Source organism: Dendrobates tinctorius, unplaced genomic scaffold (genome assembly GCF_039654945.1).
Source record: "Dendrobates tinctorius isolate UK_male_01 unplaced genomic scaffold, ASM3965494v1 ptg000147l, whole genome shotgun sequence".
NCBI lineage: Eukaryota > Metazoa > Chordata > Amphibia > Anura > Dendrobatidae > Dendrobates > Dendrobates tinctorius.
Window position 1 is genome coordinate 9136950 of NW_027361814.1, and position 21725 is coordinate 9158674.

At 43.8% G+C, this 21725-nt stretch overlaps 1 protein-coding gene across 4 annotated transcripts in view; it reads right to left on the minus strand.

Annotated features, from left to right (window-relative positions):
- STK32C (serine/threonine kinase 32C) overlaps positions 1-21725 on the minus strand; it is a 407303-nt gene that overhangs the window by 19628 nt on the left and 365950 nt on the right. For all 4 annotated transcript variants that reach the window (XM_073546389.1, XM_073546387.1, XM_073546390.1 and 1 more), the window contains 5 exons: positions 16734-16907; positions 14571-14608; positions 11659-11748; positions 9112-9215; positions 8431-8547 (listed from right to left, as the gene is read on the minus strand). In XM_073546389.1, coding sequence (XP_073402490.1) covers positions 8431-8547; positions 9112-9215; positions 11659-11748; positions 14571-14608; positions 16734-16907 — 523 coding nt within the window. The remainder of the gene's footprint in view (positions 1-8430; positions 8548-9111; positions 9216-11658; positions 11749-14570; positions 14609-16733; positions 16908-21725) is intronic.

Here is a 21725-nt window from a genome sequence, read left to right on the forward strand (position 1 = left end):
CTTTTGCCCAGAGCCCCACTTTGTCTATAACCATCCTTAGTCATGAGAAATGTCAATTGGACATATCCAGTTTCAGACTGTAGATCGCATTGTTCCCCCTGAGATAAGCCACTGGCCAAGCTTCAGTCGGCGGCTTTTTCAGCTGAGCGAACCCTCCTGTGTATGGGAGCGTCTGCTGAGATGGGTGTTGAGTTGACCGAACGATTGGCCGAAGCATCAGTCGGCAGACAGCCATCTAATGTGTGTGACCAGTTTCAGAACGAGGGTCTCATCAGAGCAAACCCTCTTAGATAAGGAAGAACACTGCAATCAGCTGATCTCAGTAGGTCCAACATCTGGCACCCCTAAACAAACAGCTGATCATTGAAACAATGGTGGGAAGGTATTAAGAATGACTTGTCTTCTGGCAGTCTACAAGGGAAGTGCACTCCCGTAAAAGGAGCCAAATTCATACATTTGGAGCAGCTTTGTCCATGTATCAAAAAATATGAACTGATGTAAATTTGCACCAAAGCTTACACCAGTTTCTAGCCTCAATTGTCTAAATTTGTAGGGGGGCCCCGGGTGACCTTGCCCCTTTGCTAAACCCTGTCCACTTTTCTTCATTAACTTTAAAAAGTTTTGAGATAAGAGCAAATGTGACGAGCTCCATAAATTGTGACTTTTTTCACTCTACTTCCAACCCCCCCCTCCACATTACTGCTGAAATGTAACAGAGGTTACGGAATGTTTACACTGTTTCCATGACAACATACTATTCAAATAAACTCCCAGGTAACATTGTTGCCATGCTGGCTATGAAACCCATATTGCTGCAAAGAGTAAATCGACTTCTCAAGGACGTAACAGACATTAAGTTAGTAAAACATATGGAATACATTCAATTCAGAGAATGCTGGACCTTTTCAATGTATTGTGCCTCAGTTCAAATCATAAGAACCATGAGTTTCATTATAGTATAACTCTAAAATGGCAAGTTCCAGTCAAAAGAAATTGATCTAAAATATAAAAGCAGATTTCTGCCCAATAAGACACGTCGATCAGAGTTCATTCGAAGGCCCTTTTAGATGGACCGATGAAAACCGTGTAGGGCAAAAGATCAGAGTAACCGTCATTTTTATTTATTATTATTATTATTATCTTCAAATCAATAGTACACATGAAAATAAAGCAACTTTGTAATGTATCTTATCAGAGAAATTTGTTTCATTCCCTTCTTGGATTAATTGTTCACTCTCAATTTATGGGTAAAATCTATATTTGGTGAAGAACGATTTCCCATTACTGAGATAGGAGATAACAGTTGGTGCTTTTAAAATTCTATGCAAAGGAAGGAGCTAGAGGCCGACACAGACATTCTGCTGCACGTTCTCCTGAAATAACAGGTACAGTTCTCCATAGAACTTTATGAGCACCAACTGTCATCTCCTATCTCACTAATGGGAAAGTCTATATTCACTGAAAACAGCTTTTAGCAGTGAAATGAGAATATTGAGAATGAATGATCAGTCCAGGAGGAGAAAAGAGTGGATTTCATTAATAAGATACAGTATATTACAAAGTTTATTATTTTCACCTGTACTATTCATTTTTGAAAAGAAATGAATACGTGACGTATATTCTTTAACACAAGATCATTCATTCTCCATACTGTTTGCATATTGCTAGCACCTCATTTCCTGCAGATACAGAGATATGTGCTACCAACCAATGACTACTTTTTACACCCATATTAAAAATGCAATCTGCAGGTGAACAAATGTTTTGCTTGTCCTGATCAATGCCATGCTTACAATCGCCAGTGATGAAGAATTTGGCCAGTGTAAGAGTTTGGCCTTTATAATAGGAAAGAGTAGGTTTAACCAGATTTAACATTAGAAGCAACATACATTATTATTGATCTTTTAGACCTGAAGAGGCTGGTATACTTACGCTAAAGTTCAGTATAGCTGTATAATTATTAGCTCTAGCTTCACTCATAAAAAGGTATTTTTAATATCAGAAAGTAAAACTTTCCAAAAGCATTATACAGTCAATATGACATGGAATTTTAAAGTAAGTACACCATCAAGACCAAAAGATCTCATGTTTGCGCAGTTTGCATTGTGATATCTGATGACAGATCCTCCTTAGTGCAATACTTACCATGTGCTGGAAGTCCGCGGAGAAAAAAAAACTTCTTTCTTAGACCCAGATCCCATTTATCTCTACCACATACAGAAGTGGTGAACATTAGTCTATTAGAGTCATGGAGCCAGTACCTCCCTTAGATTTAAAAGAGATCTATACAGACACATGGCCACATCTACACCCCTTCTGGGCAGGATATGATCACCGAGCAGCCATTACGAGGAATAGTAGGAGGAAGGTGAGTAGAATGGTTTATTGATTTTATACGCTAAAGATCTGTGGCAGAACGTGAAAAATGTGCCAAGATGGCCCCAGGATGGGGGGTATATACACCAGGATGGGGGACGCACATCCGGAGTAGAATCGCTTTCTCGCTTTCGTACAGGAAAGGAGCGAGGATCGAGGACATTATTACAGGAAGGAGCCAGGATCGAGGACATTATTACAGGAAGGAGCCAGGATCGAGGACATTATTACAGGATGGGGACATTTTTATATGAGAGGGCATGTCTTCACAGGGTCTGGAACTCTACATTGGCCCAGGAGGTGGGGGCACAGGTCCAAAGGTTTCACCGGGGCCAATCGTACTCTAGTTACGCCACTGTTTGTAACTCTTTTATTTGTCTTTTTTTGAGCTCCTCCCAGCAGATTTCCTCAAAGTTGAATGTACCAGAAAACAAAAGCGAATATGTGCAAAATATTAACAAAACCCAATCTCAAAAATGATTTTCACCCCAAATACATGCATTTCAGTTTAAAAAAAATGCCTAATTTACCATCTAATTAATAAAATAAATAAATGAGATGGTCTAATTTACACATTTCATTCTCAGTGTTTCTTCTCACCATTAGATGGCGCTGATGACTTACTGTCATTCTCAAATCTCAAGGGTTAAAACACAATTTCATAAAACCAGCCATCTACGGTATTTTGCATGTAGTGTGCACGGATTTTGTGCTGTAGCTATGACATTTTCCCCAAATTGTATCCAGTATAAGACTGCCTCCTTCCTCATCTAAATACTTTGAATAAAAATATTTTCAGTTTTGCGAAACTGAATTGACTTTTTCCTCTTTTGAAGTCGGCATATTGCGCAGCTTCAAAAATCAGAGTCACAGCTGGCTGCCAAAATACTATATTTCATGCTTCAATCACGCATTATAAAACTAGTTATTTCTGGCTTTTACAGAACCCAACTTCGCAGCGGTCTACATTCTCAAACAGCGCCTGAAGTAGACACTTTATCAATGGAAGCGTGCCTTTAAATTACATCGGGCGGCAAAGGGTTAGTCCAAATTCTGCTAAATATTTTCAGGAACGTGATAAATTGCATTCATAGATTCTATTACACAAACAACAATGCTACATCAATATTAATTACACCTTGAGATCAGCTCTTCAGAATAGGTCTCAACCTACCAGGCTAGTTTCTACTATATATAACCCTATCCCATGATAGAACTTCTCCCATGGAGAAGGAAATGAATGTTTACCAAACACCATTGTTTGTGCTTTTTAATGTCCTGCTTCATGTTATATTTGACTTTTAATGCAGTTGAAGATCTTTCTTTCTGTATTATATCTCCAAATCCTGTGCCACCACTAGAGGGAGCTAACAAGCTTGCTGCAGTCCTGGGTAAAGTGCATTCCACAGACCACATGTGGCCCTTTGGTTGTTCCAGTGTATCCCACAGACCGGGACGGCCAAAGGGCTGGATACAGTTGCATCCGGGACAACATAGCAGACCCATGACTAATGTCTCACTTTCACCGGTATCTGCATCTGCTGATAATGGTGAGTATGTAAGTAGATAGACCGGACCTCGGTCACCTGCATGCTGGGTCCTGAACTAGAAGGGCTGCATCCTCTGTTCCCGGGGGGAAGCCTGAGTGGGGCGGACATCCCTCTGCTGCATGAAAGAAGCCTGAGAGAGACAGAGTTTCCTGCTGACAGAAGGGGGCGGGGAGTGCAAGAAAAGGGCGTGCAGCAGCCGGCAGATAAAAGGAGTCAGTCTGGCGCCGGCGCAGAGCAGTGCAGAGGGCAGTGCACAGAGCGGTGAGTAACGCGCTCTGCTTTCCCCATCAGAGTTTCCCGGTGTGGCGACAGGCCATATAGAAGGAGCCCCCATCGCCTGCAGAGCAGAGCCGTGCCAGCAGAGCAGAGCTGTGCCAGCAGGGAGAGCCGTGCAGAGCCGTGCACCCAGAGTGGAGCTGAGCCGGGTGTCGCAGCAGACCAAGAGAGGAGTGCTCCGGCCAGGAGTACCAGCGCCAGACAGACCAGCGTCCAGGGAGAGCACGGGACCAGGGAGAGCGCGACGCGGTGTGTGTCCAGTGACAGCCAGAGAGTACCAGGTGCCGTACACAACCTGACCATGAGTACCGCACACATGCTGCCTAAGAGAAACCACACAGGACTGACACTCGCACCCTGACGTGGACACAGAATAGTTGTCCTGACCTTTGTGACCTACAGTTAAGGAGCCACGTTGGGCTCGTACCGGTCTGTGGCCCATGCCTTTAATAGCCACAGCAAGGGACAAGGGGCAGTGGAAGATACCGGAGACTGACCACTGTTACCAGAAGACGGGGTATTATCGTCTACCTAACTCCACTAGAGAGGACACCGCGCCAACCGTTGTGGTGCAATTGAGTTTGCAGCAGGAGCTGGAGTTTAAAGGGAATCTGTCAGCCCTTTTTTGAGATATCATATAATGATATCATTCAATTGTGTGTCACATAAGGATTCTCTTAGTACTTTTGCTTCCCCCTGACCCCGCACCTTTCATGCATAAATACCTTTTTTATATCGGTTCAGATGTATGTAAACTGCCGCTGTCCGGTCCGCTGGGCGGGGCTTATTCACCTGCCCCCCCCTCCCTGTCTGGCTCTACACAAGAAGAAATGCGTAGAAGGAGCCGCAGCACCGGGCGACGAGAGCCAGCTGTAGAGACTGGAGCCGCGCTGTAGAGACGGGAGCCGCAGCGATGAGAGCAATATGGAGAGACCGGGGGGACGAGTGAGTCAGACAAAGAAAGGTATGGAGAGAGAGTCTTGCGCTTGCCGGGCACCTGTGGGGTTAAATCACACAGTGTCCGGGCATGCGCACTTTAAAAAGCCGTTCCGACGCTGCCAAAAAACATTGCAGGGAACGTTTTTTGCAGATGCCGGACGGCGCATTTTTGCCGTATCGGAAAGAATCAGGGCCGCCGCATGTCCATCCGGCACGATGCGGTGATCATTACTTTCTATGTGACAAAACCGGATCCGGTTTTCACACTTTTCGCCGCATCGTGCCGGATTCAAAAAGACGGATGTGTGAAAGTAGCCTAAGGACTGCCTTACATCTATGCTAACGATCTGCCGCCGTCCGGTTGTTATATCCTCTGCCTTTAATGCACCCTTTGTCTCCCCTGACTAACCCTTTAGCTCCCAACAGTTTAACTATTTACCTCCCTGCGTGGAGTATTCCCCTGTGAATAAACCTGTTAACCCTTGCTCTGCCTGCGTCCCGTCACTGCATCCCGTGTTCCTGCTGTTACCTTACAAGTACAATGATGAAACCGGCAGCCGCCAGCTCCCTGTGCCCTCATTGAGCCTGTGTGACTGAGTCTCTGCTCAGTTGGTGTGATCTGAAAAAAAGTGCTGGGGAGAGAAGATGGCACAAAAATAGGGTTTTACCCACATAAAGGTGTAAGCGTTAGATTGTGCTAACCTGATTAGACTTCTTTGGCGCTTGTAGCACGTTACAGCTGCTGCAGATCCACGGGTTACGCTGTAACCGGAAGGATTGTTTAGTGGAAATCCTCTGCGCTGCTGAACGATGGAAGAGACGTCAGTCCATGTATCGTTTATTAATAAATTGAGGCTTTATTCTACACGTTTCGAAGTTACCAGAACGTCTTCCTCAGGAAAATGAAGGACCACACATTACAGATCCTGTAACTTTGAATAAAGCCGCTATTTATCATTAAACCATACCTGGACTGACGTCTCTTCCATTGTTCAGCAGCGCAGAGGATTTCCACTAATCAATTCTTCTGGATAACAGCTGATGTGGTGAGGGTTACCGCGCCTGCGGTGCAGAGATTCAGTACACACGGTGTACACAGTGGAGCAGCGCATCAGATCGGGGTGAGGAGAGTTGGAAATGTGAGGAGACTGCGGGGACGTCATATTTGTGTGGAGAGCCACTGTCATGAGTAAGACACTGTGAGGACATCGTTTTTTTTTGTGGGGGCATCATACTGTGTGAGGAGCTCAGAGGACATCATATGTTTGTGTGGTGACATTATACTGTGTGGGTGACTGTGTGGGGGCCAGCATACTGTGTGTGTGTGTGTGTGGGGGGGAGCTATGGGGACATCACACTATGTGTGGACATCATACTGTGTGAGTGGCTATGGGGGCATCATACTGTGTGAGTGGCTATGGGGGCATCATACTGTGTGTGTGGCTATGGGGGCATCATACTGTGTGAGTGGCTATGGGGACATCATACTGTGTGAGTGGCTATGGGGGCATCATACTGTGTGAGTGGCTATGGGGGCATCATACTGTGTGAGTGGCTATGGGGGCATCATACTGTGTGAGTGGCTATGGGGGCATCATACTGTGTGTGTGTGGGGGGGGAGCTATGGGGACATCACACTATGTGTGGACATCATACTGTGTGAGTGGCTATGGGGACATCATACTGTGTGAGTGGCTATGGGGGCATCATACTGTGTGTGTGGCTATGGGGGCATCATACTGTGTGAGTGGCTATGGGGACATCATACTGTGTGAGTGGCTATGGGGGCATCATACTGTGTGAGTGGCTATGGGGGCATCATATTGTGTGAGTGGCTATGGGGGCATCATACTGTGTGAGTGGCTGTGGGGGCATCATACTGTGTGTGTGGCTATGGGGGCATCATACTGTGTGAGTGGCTATGGGGGCATCATACTGTGTGAGTGGCTATGGGGGCATCATACTGTGTGAGTGGCTATGGGGGCATCATACTGTGTGAGTGGCTATGGGGGCATCATACTGTGTGAGTGGCTATGGGGGCATCATACTGTGTGAGTGGCTATGGGGGCATCATACTGTGTGAGTGGCTATGGGGGCATCATACTGTGTGAGTGGCTATGGGGGCATCATACTGTGTGAGTGGCTATGGGGGCATCATACTGTGTGAGTGGCTATGGGGGCATCATACTGTGTGAGTGGCTATGGGGGCATCATACTGTGTGAGTGGCTATGGGGGCATCATACTGTGTGAGTGGCTATGGGGGCATCATACTGTGTGAGGAGCTCAGAGGACATCATATGTTTGTGTGGTGACATCTTTCTGTGTTGGAGACTGTGTGGGGGCTAGCATACTGTGTGTGTGGGGGGAAGCTGTGGGGGCATCATACTGTGTTGGGGCTATTCGGACATGTTGGGATATCATACTCAACACAGGAACATCTTACAGTGTATGTGGGGTTACGGGGACATCACACTCTGTGGGGGCATCACACTGTATGGGAACATGATACAGTGTACGTGGGGCTGTGGTGACATAATACTGTGTTGGGCTGTGGGGGAAGCTGTTGATCCAGGTACATCTATACGTATTAAATTACATACATTTAAAGATGAATAACAAAAGCAGAAAGTATAAACTTTATAAAAAGCGGTAAATGATATGATGTGACTGATAAGAATGCAGGTTACAATAAGCGCTATAATAACACGGATGAGCAGTAGCTTCTCCTCAGTATACCTAATGCTAATCAATATTAAGTGTTCACAATATATAACATAATAATAATAATAAATAGAATTACATTTGGGCAGTAGGTCTCTCATGTGGGGAAACGTGTTGCCCGCGTCTGGCTTACTGCTTATTGTTTATACACAGGAGTCAATGATAGCATAGTAAACTCCTCAGCGCCCTCTAGTGGTACAATGTTATCATCTAACTTTGGGTATCTAAAAACAAACCTAATATATTATGATATTAATCAGAGCAGAATGTTAGACCTACAGAAAACAGGGTGATAGAACATTAATTCCAACAAGTGTGTGGCCACCCAGCCGGATGAGCAATGAATGGGAGAATTAGAAACCTAGAATAGATATAAAGCCGTATTTACCAACAAGCAAATAGAGATCTACAATAAAAATAAGGGAAAATCTGCAACAAACTTTAACAAAGTCAAAATGTAGTGTCACAAAAATAAATGTTGCCAAAAATTCTAGCTGCAAAAAAGCTTTAAAAATACCCAGTAAAAGATTTTTTATTTTCTTTTATTTGCAATGAAATTGAATTTACCTTCCGCAGAAGTGCGATCATATCTTTTGACCAGACAGATGAGTATTGGACAGTGATTGTGCTAAATAACTGGACTAGAGTTTCCACTGGATTACTTGAATGGATGTCATACGGCCTCTGCGGAAAAATAAGAATAGTATGTAAGCTGCATACAACCAAATCTGTTAGCCACAGATAATAGCCTATGGTTGGCGGATGTGGTCCTTTCCCAGGTTTTCCATAGTGTCTATACACCCCTCTAGGAAGGTTGGGGCAAGAACAGAGTCATACTATTCCTAACAGAATTATTTACGCCGATTCTAGTAGAATCTGGCAGCGGATTTTACTTCCTTCTCCATGAAAATTACATTCGGGTACTAACTGTCATCCAGTGCACTGATGAAGCCGAAAACTAGTATCAACTGCCATTTGGCCTGGCTTGTGATGACATGCAGTAGTGACATGCCAGGCAGTGGGTTGTCAAGCCAGGAACGAGGCCAGCATGACCTTTTAGAGGAGAAGCTCCGCCCTCGTGACTCTTTGTAGGTCATTAGAATATATTACATGCTGTTTTTAAATTTATTTTAATGGGTATATAAAATGACCTCATTGCCCCTGTTATTGTTCCTACAGACTGGTGGTGGTTTGGGGCTTAGTACCCCCTGACAGGTGCTGACAGGGTGATATTCATCATTTACTTACCCAGCCCCTGAGCAGCTCGAATGACATTATTCCTAGTGACCACCAATCAACCTCAAACGAGTAACCAGTCCCGCCATTGAGAAATGACTGAAAAATCTCTGGAGCTAAAATAAAAGAAATAGAAAATTAGATTACAGTCATCTACAATATTTATAACAAATAGTCCAGGATTCAGGATAGAACGTGTAATCTGGTGATGTGTGAAAATGATCTTAATGTCAAATAGGGCAACATCTAAAGTAGCCACTTACACAGCATGACCTTATGTATAACATTCAGATATGACTGAGCCCTCTACAAGGAACGCTCTCACACCAGCCCCTTATTACTGACCTATACATCATAATTCCCCAGTTCAGACACATACACAATCGGTGGTCATCCTGGCACAATATAGACACCCAATCAGTAGCCTTGAGACCATTGGATGGTTACGCTTGCAGGAATTTTTCATCATTTAATGGCTGGATTAAGGTATAGGCATATGTTATATTCAGTATGCAAAATGCCTCATGAGAGATGAAGAGGACGTTAAAGGGAATCTGTCACCCATAATTAGTGCAAATAAAGTCCGTGGAGCCTCCTTTAAGAGTCTCAAACACGGGACTAGCCAGATCTTCTTCCAGGGAAGGACCCAGCCAAGGAGTGGCTCCTTTCAGAAACCACCATTACCACCATATTAAGTGGCCCTTTAAGTCAATATCCAGCTCTTTACGAGTTTACTGATATGACAAGGGAAATACCAAGGCCAGATATCCATCCACAGACAGCTGTTTCGGAGTGTTGCCCCTCATCAGTGTGGAGTAGGATTCTAGCTAGGTTGGAGCAATGCCTAGTAGACCAACATCACGAAACAATCACTGACCTCAGGGAGACCAGTCAAAGAAAACACTGCGGCAGCCGGCAAAGGCGCTCAATCACTTTAATCCTAGGTGCAATGCTCCCTGGCAAAGTAATATTTTTCAGTGTGGTCTATAGCCCAGAAGTCTTCACATGCAGGACACACTTCCGGGGCATAGACCACGCTGAAAAATACCGGCGCATGCGCAGTACCGATAATATGCTTCGCCCACAGTTGGGAAAAGCATACTGCGCAGGCGCTAGAGGCCTTTTCAATGCGCAAGCGCGGAAAACAGCGTTATCTGTGATATTCACAGATGAACATTACGTTCAGCAAGCCCATCAGGGGGGGGGAAGAAGACGACTAAGCCACGCCCATCGGACCGGACGGCGGCGATTTGCATACATCTCCACCAAGATAAAAAAGGTATTTATGCATCAAAGGTGCGGGGTCAGGGGGAATGAAAAATCTTAATAGAATCCTTATGGGACGCACAATTGGGTGATATCTTTACATGATATCACTAAAAAGGGGTGACAGGTTCCCTTTAACTCTAACGCCGCCTATTGGAAGTATCAATCTTTAAAGTCAGCATCGGCCCTTTAACAAGCCTTGCCTAGCTTAGGCTAAAAGCGAAATCAGAATCTCAATTTGCAGACATGGTGTTTCGGGGTGTTGCCCCTCCTCAGGGAAAAGCATGAGATCTGATTTGTTTATATGAAAGGACCCTGAGAAGAGTATTTTGCATGGCCTATAATTTTCCTTACCCTAGCATATCAGTCAGGCATGTCACCCTCCACAACGAGAAACTTTACTCCTTACACCCCCAATAAGAGGGCTCTCATAGAGCCCAATCAGAGCTCATGCTTGGCACTGAGGAGGGACAGCAACCTGAAACAATATGTCTGAAAATTGAGATTGTGGTATGGCTTTTATCCTATGTCATGTAGCATTGTTACATCCAATAGGTGGTGCTAGAGTTCATGTCCTCTTCCTCTCTGGAGACAATTTGCATATTTAATTTCCCAGAGGAGCATTGCATGGCCTATAAGTCTCCTTATACTTGCATGTCAACAATGTCCCTCTCCACAAAGAGAAACGTTACCCGTTATATAAAAAATATATATAGGGTACTTTTCACAATAACATTTCCCTGTCTTACTGTTTTCTAGGGTTGGGTAGAGAACTGCCTTCCCTACCCCCAATCCTTACAGTAGACACTCACTGGACATAAGTACCCTAGGATGTGGACAAAACCCATGAACCGTGATGTATGCTCCGGAGCCCATTAAGGTGACCACAGTCATAAGACTAATGTCATTCAAACCTTTCATTTTGGGCAGGTCCTGCCATCTAATTTATATTCTACACTTGCTGTTCAGGAAAAAAGGATCAGGCATGTCAAATTTCAACATGCCTGATCCTTAGTTCCCAATGCAGATTGACACCCGTCAGAGTTGTCCGAAAGAAGCTTTCTTCTCTCTCCCTATTGAGAACACATTCAAACATTTATATGTGGAGCTCAGAAAAATGGCTATTGAGTATCAAGCTCAAGAAAAGGTGGAAGAAAACATCTGAGCCTTCCGTCCTGGGTGGGAAAACTCTATATGGTAGTAAGTGCTCAGTTTCATTGTTTCCGAACTCCACATGTTAGATTGGGATTATAGGGTATACTGGCCCATTGGTTTGGGTATAGCCTTCCTTACCCATGTACGGCTTGGTCCCGGCCATTGCAGTCGCTCTTTCTCCGTCTTTAATAATTGTTGCTACATTGAAGTCTGTGAGATGAGCGTGACCTGGGGATCAGGACAGAAGTTCTCAGAAAAGAAAGAAGTACTGTTACACTGTGCAAACACCCAATTAGTTATTCACAGCACCCCTTCATGTGCTACAAGCTAATGTTGTGGAAACGCTGACTGATAAAGAAGGAATAATACTGAACCGGAAAAAAACAGCCAGGGAATCAATTATAGTTCTGTATGAGAAAAGAAAAAAAAAGGAAAGAAAACTCCCGTGAGATCTAAAATTCCCATAGTTTGTGATTACAGAATAACTGCTCTTTAATGCAATAAATCTCGGTTATTATAGCTGGCATGTTGCGATATATATAAAAAAGAGGAAATCCTAAGTCGTCTGTGCTAGAATCCAGCCTTAGTAATGATAACTTAGGAGAATTCACTCTACACCTTTTGATGCAATTTCTGACCCGGAATTAAAGAACTTAAATGTTTTTTTTGAGCAATGGGAACCCTACTGATCCCGAGAACTTTAATATAAAGGGTCGACCACTAAGCAATGCAGATGGCTGCTGCGTTTCCCCAGTACATTGCTAAGGACAACATACAGCTGATTGGTGGGAGATCTGGGTATTGTGGTAATGATCTATGCTATGGAAAGGTTATCAGTAAATCTAGTTGTGGACCACCCCTTTAAATAAATCATGGGTATAAAGTGCAACAAATGTACTGTTCAAGTTGGGTGGTTGGGGACCACTTGTGAACAGGGGCCTACCATCATTCACCTGGAATGCGGCATGCCAAACTGAGCATGCACACGCATGCACATGCGCACAACGTCTCCATTCATATGGTGGACTCTGAGATCTATAGAGGTCAGGCTAATCTCCTGAAATCACATATTTATAATTTATCCTATGGGAAAATACCTTGAAGTATGATCCTGCTTTCTTCCTATGTCTATACCACGTGACTATGTACAGGTTCTGCTATGTGCAAAAAGCTTTATGCAATGTTACCTTCTATTAATAGAGGCACCTTTGGGCTGCAAAAATCAAGTTCTTTGGTATACTATACTAAGTGTGGCTCAGGAAGTCCTAGTGTTGCAGCCATTACACAAATGTTAAAATGTGCCCATATTAAGACTGTGGGGCAGCAACATCACTGGTTGTCGGCATCAGTAGTGATGGGTGAACCCCTGGATGTTCGGGTCCGGCGGGTTCAGCCTAACAAGTAAAAAAAAGTTTGGCTTGAGTACCAGAACAGTAACTAAACCTGAACCTGGACCTCATTTAGATGAAGGGAGCCCAAACATCTGTTGTTTGCCATGCAGCCATCTGCATGACAGCCTGGCAAACACTGCCGGGCTGTCATGCAACCTTCATCTGTCAGCTTCATCATGGCTGGAAATCAAGAATAAAGGGATCCCTATGCTGTTTTTTTTTAATTATTTAAATAAATAATTTAAAAAAAATAGTGTGGGGTCACCTCCATTTTTGACAACCAGCCAAGCTAAAGCAGAGTGCTGTGGCTGGTATTCTCAGGCTGGTAAGGGCCCATGGATATTGCCCCACCTTCCTAAAAATAGCAGCCCACAGCCTCCCCAGAAAAGGTGCCAATTCTGGCGCTTTGCCCGGCTCCTAACATTTCCCCTGTGGCAGTGGCAAGTTGGCTTCATATTTGTGGGGTTAATAAAATACACCCAGAACAAAGTCCTTTATTGGAAATAAAAATAGACACCATTTTATAAATTTATTTGAAAATAACAAACCTCAGTGATGTGCAGTAACCTTGATGACTTTACCGCTAGTCACTGATGCTCATTCTCCTGTGTATTTCAGCCTTCACAGATGCATTTTGGCACCATCAAGCTTGAAAGGCAATAATCGCAGACATGGATTATGCATGGGACAATATGTCGGACAGGTGAGGAATATTGTTGTTTTTTATTTTTATTTTTTTTACAAGAGATCAGGGCTTCAATTGAATGAGTGTTACATGGGTATTTTTGTTTATTATTTTGTGGGGGTTTTTTTACAGGGGACCAGGGCTTCAAAGGAATGGGCATAAGTTGAGTATAACTGTGGTTGTTATTTTTAAATAAATTTGTAAAATTTTTGTTTCAAATAAATGACTTTATTCTGGGTGTTTTTTACTGACAATATGACTATGGGGTTAGTAATGGATAGGCGTCTTATAGACACCTCTCCATTTCTAATTGCTTGGCTTGATGTCCCCTGAAAATACAAAGGTGACATCAACCCCACAAATATGAACCCCACTTGCCAGCGCCACAGGGCAAGTGGGAAGTGCCAGGCAAACCACCAGAATTGGCGCATCTACTAGATGCACTTTTTCTGGGTGGCTGCGGGCTACTATTTTTAGGCTGGGGGGCCAATATCATGGCCCCTTATTTGCCTGAGAATACCATCCCCAGTTGTCTGCTTTAGCCTGGCTGGTTGTCAAAAATGGGGGGATCCCATGACATTTTTTTCAATTATTTATTTAAATAATGATAACCAGCCATGATAAAGCTGACAGCTGAGGGTTGCAGCCTGCAGCTGTCTGTTTAGCCATGATGGATATCAAAAATAGAAGAGACACCACATCATTTTAAAAAAACGTATTTTTTTTATATCGCAGGCGCCTGCTGATGAATATTCCTGGAGATGTCCGTGTTCGGGATCCTGGCCCGAACAGTAGGTGTTCAACACGGACCCTGAACTTTACTGTTCAGGTTCGCCCATCACGAGTCATCAGCCATATAATGAAGTGTTTGTCTTGGTAGCAAATTCTCTCTAAAAAGTTTAAAGAGTAAAAAAAACAGTAGCTAATATCATGAGAAAGGACACAGGCTCGGCGTAATAGTATCATCTGCTCACCTTGTTCATCAAGCAGGATGTTGTCAGGCTTCACATCTCTGTAATGCATCAAAATGAAGGTTATCGTATTGTTCGGCATATGATGTACATCCAGCTACTTAAATCATTTAAACCTACAATAAGTGCACTGTGGTTTATCAGAAATCAGAACTTACTGACTCTTGGCCAAATTTGCAATGGTCTACACACGTCTACTCTGGTGGAGCAGGCCAAGTGGCAAGAACATACCAAAAGTTACAACATTTTTGTGCAACTTCACGGTCCATAAAAATTTTGCAACTTTTCAAAACTGTTTTATGCAAGAAAACTAGCATTAACACTTTGAGGAATCGACTCCAAAATGTTTACATGAAAGGAGATGTGTCATCAGAAAATAAGCATATCTTTGTACCGTGTTAGCCAGTAGATAGAAAAATATTCAGAATTGAGAGTCCTCAGTGGTTGATACCTTTTAATGGCTAACTGAAAAGATGGTAACAAATTGCAAGCTTTCGAGACTACTCAGGTCTCTTCATCAGGCATTGACTAATACAAAATCTGAAGGGTCACATATTTATGCACAATACAGCACAGAAAAAATTCAATAGATAAGACAAGTGACGTGAAGCAGAATTGTGATTATGGGAGAGGGAGAAACATAAATATTGGACCAGATCATAGATAAAGAGTCCGGATGTTTTATTGTCCTCTGATTGGGGTCTCCTGATGTGTTGTGATGCCCCCACAAGGTCTTAGGAGCAAATTCCTTAATTGATGTAAAAAGACATAAATCCATGCGACACATTCATTCCAGCATTGAGAGTGTCAAAGGTCGTCACAAATTTATACTCCCAGATCCTCCTGTCTCTCTGAGATGTGAAGTTACCTTTCAATACCAGTAATTTCATATCCATGTTGCTGTGATCCAGCATACAAAAATGTTTTGCCACAGGTGAGTCTAGCATTAAGCTTTGACGTCGATGTGAAAATGCAAGATTTTTGTTTTCTATATAAATGGTCATATCAAAATGTTGCAAAAAAAAGCATTTGACATAGAAACTGATTTAAACAATAAGTAATTTTTTGATGACACATTCGCTTTCTTGTATATGAAAACATCTCTTAATTTAACTTTGCAGGACGCTTATTTGTGGCGCTAAGGGCCGCATTATTTACTAATTTTTCTTCCTTTTTGCCTAGCCATATTTAAAGGGAATCTGTCACCCCATTTTTGTCCTATAAGATGTGGCCACCTCGATCAGGGGCTTATCTACAGCATTCTGTAATGCTGTAGATAAGCCCCTGATGTAACCTGAAAGATAAGAAAAACAAGTTAGATTATACTCACCCTGGCATTCGGTCCAGTGCGATGGGTGTCGCCGTCCGATCCGGCACCTCCCATCTTCATACGATGCCGTCCTCCTTCTTACTTCTGCCGCCCTATTGAGAGCAGAGTAAAGTACTGCAGTGCGCAGGTGCCGGGGAAGGTCTGAGAGGTCCGGCGCCAGCGCACTGCAGTACTTTACTCTGCCTTCAACAGGCAGAGTTCGCCTGTGCAGGAACCGCGGCAGAAGTAAGAAGGAGGACGGCATCATATGAAGATGGGAGGTGCTGGATCGGATGGCGACACCCATTGGACTGGACCTGATGCCAGGGTGAGTATAATATAACTTGTTTTTCTTCTCTTTCAGGTTACTCCGGGGGCTTATCTACAGCATTACAGAATGCTGTAGATAAGCCTCCAAAGGTGGTGCCGGCAGCTGATAGGGCTAACAATAGGTGACAGATTCCCTTTAAAGAGCGATAATCTTTTTTGCTTTTACATTGCTGTAGCTGTTTGGCATTTTCTTTTTTTGCCTAATGAGTTTTCATGAAAAATATGTACCGGTATATATTTTTTTGTATCACCGCGTTCCAAGAGTCACATCTTTATCTGTCCATTGATGTAGCTGTAGCGAGGGCTGGTTTGTTTGGGGCAAGTTTTACTTTGTTATAGAATCATATACGGGTACATATAAATTACTGATACATTTTTATTGTTTTTTTGGGCGCAGGAATGGAAGCAAAGCAATTCTGCCATTGTTTTCTTTTACTATGCTTTTACTATGTTTTTCTATGCTGGTCCGTGCCGATACACATTTAATATTCTCATTGTGAATATAACAGATCTCCTGATTACTGCACCTATGGATTATATGTTGACTTCTTAGGTAATCTAATGCCAGAGCCATTTCACAGATATACAACTTGACTGTCTCTTCCGTAAACTGGACATTTTGCTGTAGATGATATCGGAGATCTCCCCCCAGGAGTAAGTCCACGACCATAAACATGTCCTCTTCATCTTGGAATGAATACCTGAAAATCCAAAATATATCATGACGTACAAATCAAACATTTATGGAGTAAATGGTAATGTTTAGCTGCTAGTTATTTTATTTGGGCATTGCCCATTATCATGGTCAGTTTCTCTGGTGGACTGAGGTTTCCGCATCCTGCAGATCAACGGTGCTTCAAGAGGCTGAAACTTATCAATAACTTTTTAAAACTTTTGTTACACTTTTAAGAAACCCAGTACAATGGGCCAAACATAAAATAACCCAATAACCCCTTTTGGAGGTTATTTTAACTGATTTCAATTATCTGTAAAAAAATTAACTTCAAAGATAACAATACAATCAGAAATGAAGATGTTCTGTATACAGTGGGGCAAAAAAGTATTTAGTCAGTCAGCAATAGTGCAAGTTCCACCACTTAAAAAGATGAGAGGCGTCTGTAATTTACATCATAGGTAGACCTCAACTATGGGAGACAAACTGAGAAAAAAAATCCAGAAAATCACATTGTCTGTTTTTTTTTCATTTTATTTGCATATTATGGTGGAAAATAAGTATTTGGTCAGAAACAAAATTTCATCTCAATACTTTGTGATATATCCTTTGTTGGCAATGACAGAGGTCAAACGTTTTCTGTAAGTCTTCACAAGGTTGCCACACACTGTTGTTGGTATGTTGGCCCATTCCTCCATGCAGATCTCCTCTAGAGCAGTGATGTTTTTGGCTTTTCGCTTGGCAACACGGACTTTCAACTCCCTCCAAAGGTTTTCTATAGGGTTGAGATCTGGAGACTGGCTAGGCCACTCCAGGACCTTGAAATGCTTCTTACGAAGCCACTCCTTCGTTGCCCTGGCGGTGTGCTTTGGATCATTGTCATGTTGAAAGACCCAGCCACGTTTCATATTCAATGCCCTTGCTGATGGAAGGAGGTTTGCACTCAAAATCTCACGATACATGGCCCCATTCATTCTTTCATGTTCCCGGATCAGTCGTCCTGGCCCCTTTGCAGAGAAACAGCCCCAAAGCATGATGTTTCCACCACCATGCTTTACAGTAGGTAAGGTGTTTGATGGATGCAACACAGTATTCTTTTTCCTCCAAACACGACAAGTTGTGTTTCTACCAAACAGTTCCAGTTTGGTTTCATCAGACCATAGGACATTCTCCCAAAACTCCTCTGGATCATCCAAATGCTCTCTAGCAAACTTCAGATGGGCCCGGACATGTACAGGCTTAAGCAGTGGGACACGTCTGGCACTGCAGGATCTGAGTCCATGGTGGTGTAGTGTGTTACTTATGGTAGGCCTTGTTACATTGGTCCCAGCTCTCTGCAATTCATTCACTAGGTCCCCCCGCGTGGTTCTGGGATTTTTGCTCACCGTTCTTGTGATCATTCTGACCCCACGGGGTGGGATTTTGCGTGGAGCACCAGATCGAGGGAGATTATCAGTGGTCTTGTATGTCTTCCATTTTCTAATTATTGCTCCCACAGTTGATTTCTTCACTCCAAGCTGGTTGGCTATTGCAGATTCAGTCTTCCCAGCCTGGTGCAGGGCTACAATTTTGTTTCTGGTGTCCTTTGACAGCTCTTTGGTCTTCACCATAGTGGAGTTTGGAGTCAGACTGTTTGAGGGTGTGCACAGGTGTCTTTTTATACTGATAACAAGTTTAAACAGGTGCCATTACTACAGGTAATGAGTGGAGGAAAGAGGAGACTCTTAAAGAAGAAGTTACAGGTCTGTGAGAGCCAGAAATCTTGATTGCTTGTTTCTGACCAAATACTTATTTTCCACCATAATATGCAAATAAAATGAAAAAAACCCAGACAATGTGATTTTCTGGATTTTTTTTTCTCAGTTTGTCTCCCATAGTTGAGGTCTACCTATGATGTAAATTACAGATGCCTCTCATCTTTTTAAGTGGTGGAACTTGCACTATTGCTGACTGACTAAATACTTTTTTGCCCCACTGTATATGGAGGAAGGTCCAAAATAATCATTTTCTCTGTTGTATCCACGTTATCCTAGCCTGACAATGAGGTTACTACATTAACAGTAGATCAGCAGTCTGATATTTAAAGTGAATCTATCAGCAAGCTTATTCCATGTAATCTGAGAGTAGCATGTTGTAGGTGCAGAGACCCTGATTCCAGGGATGTATCACTTAGTGGGCTGCTTGATGTTGCTTTGATAGAATCCCTGTTTTCACTGCTGTAGATGTAGCAGTTATCACGCTGCTGCAATGCAGGTAGAAGCAAGCTCCACTAGATGGCGATAGTGTTGAAGGGGGTCTGCACACAGACGGAGCAGACCTGCCGTGCAGCAGCGAGGCTACTCTGGCGCCCCTGAGGCTCAGTCGCCACAGAGGTACTGCACCTTCTAAGGTGTAGTGCCCCACCATCTAGGTAAGTTGGGAACTCCTTTCCACACTCCAACACTCGCATCCCACACAATAGGGTAGTTCTGCACATCCACAAGCGGCTTTGTACTTATAGAGTAGCAGAGCACCTTTGGTGGTTCCCTGCTTGGAACACTGGACTTGCTGGGAGGTGGGTGGAGTTGAGATATATAAAAGAGTGGGAAAGTGTAGAATTACAGGTTCAGTCTGACAGAAGGTCGGCGGAGTAGTAGGACACTCTGAGAGGAGTGAAGATCCCTGGAAGAAGGGATGGAGGAAGGAGTGCCAGCTGGCACAGGAAAGGAACAGAAGGAGAAAGACGTAGAACTGTAGCCTAAGTTTCTATAGAAAGAAAGAAGAGTACGGAACGAAGGCGGATTAGAGAGAACAGAGAGGAGACGTGGGTTGGAAGACTAACCCTGCCTATAGGTTCTCAGCGCAAGGACGGGGCCCGGTCCCTGAGGTTGTATGGACACTTATGGTTCTGCAGCAGACACCGGTGGAGTAGTTGGCTGTAAATGCACTACTCCCATCTAAGACTTGGGGCACAACAGCATCTGTATAGGGATGTGGGACTCAGAAGAAGGGAGTCCCCGAAGCAGGCTACAGCTGTCTGCCGTATGAGTAGAGAACACAGAAACATCTGTCAGGAGGAAATCCAGCGTAACTTAGAGCTTGGAGATCTTCACACTTAAAGGCGCTATAGAGGAGACGTTCAGGAAAGGTACATGTTGGCGGAGTGTTAGAGAGGAGAGCCCTGACTTGCCCAGGAGGTTGACTGAGTCTCTACCCCGGAGGACACGGCATGGAAGCGGGCACCAGTGTGTACCACGAACTGTGAGTAAAGCGTTTAAACTGTAAGCCCTGGTGTCCTCCATTCATTTGTCCACTAACATCTTCAGCACCGCTACATCTGGGTACCAATCCCCTCACCGCTTGTGCCTCTCCTCTAATCTTACATCCACACTGTCCTGGGACTACAGCTCCACCTGTGGGGAGCTACACCATCTTTGCTGCACCATACCATCAGTCCCAGTGGATCTGCATGCAGCGTCGGCCTAATATCTCACTTGCCGAACACCACAGGTGGCGTCATAAACTATTCCATTAACTACACTACTTTCTGCCATTACTTGGGTGCCCAGGGCCACGGACCGGGTCACCGCTGCTGTGACACATCCCCCTGACACCGGCCCGGTACTGAGTACCCCACAGCCCTGGGTGGAGGGCGACCCACTACCACCAGAGGGCAGCAAAATAGTCAAACAAGCCGTGACAAATCCTAGACTGTAGCGCAGTACGAAAGGAACAAGCAAACTCAGAGTCAGGGACAAGCCAAAGGATCAGTAACGGTCAGGAGCAGATATGCGAAAGACAAGAGACAAAAAGCAGGTCAGGGTCCAAGCCGAGTTCAAGTACCAGGAAGTCCAAACAAAAGGGGAAACACAGAATAAGGACAGGGAGAGAGGAATAACACAGACACGGGTGAAATCAGGAGTCACAGCATGACAAATCAGGATGAAACAGAGTCAGCTACTCACGCCATATGCAGAACTATAACTGGCATCGCCTACAGGAAGCAGCGGCGATAAATAGCAAACCTGTATCCAGACTGAGGCTGAGAAAGGTTAACCCCTGACATGACCAGACCGGGAACATGGAAAGACAGGACTCAAAACCTGGTCTGGATCATGACAGCAGTGCTTCGAAAGCTAAGCTACGTATAATCCTGCCCACACCACTGATTGGCAATGTCCTGTGTACACTGTGCATTATCAGCAAGCTGCCAATTAGGGGTGAGGGCGTGGTTACACAGATTAGCCTGACTAGCCTGCTGATAAAACACTGATTGTATTGAAACCACAACACACAACCTAATAAGTGACACACTGCTGGAATCAGGGTGTCTTGCCTTTTATTATGCTACCCTCAGAATAAATAGCAAAAATCTGCTGACATATTTCCTTTAACTACAATCTCTGAAGCAACTGTAATTTACCAACATTGTTCATGTATTTAAACCATTTCAGCCTTTATATATTAAAGTACATAGCAGAGTGCAGAATGAGGTTACAGTAAATCCGCCAGTGAGCTTGTTCTGATGACAGAGTGTCTAATTCCTATCTTGCTTTTTCTGGACTGTTAGAATTGATTTATGAGCAAATCAAAATTGTACTTTAAACTGGTCATACATCAGCCTAAAAAAATGTCCTTTGATACATTGAAGCTGTAGAAACAATGAAACCTGAATGCAGTAATGTGTTACTACTAGTGTTGAGCATTCCGATACCGCAAGTATCGGGTATCGGCCGATACTTGCTGTATCGGAATTCCGATACCGACTTCCGATATTTTTTCAATATCGGAATTCGGCATCGGAATCGGAAGTTCAGTTGATTGACAGCCTGACGTCATCATGATGCGCGGTGTGTGCGCATCATGA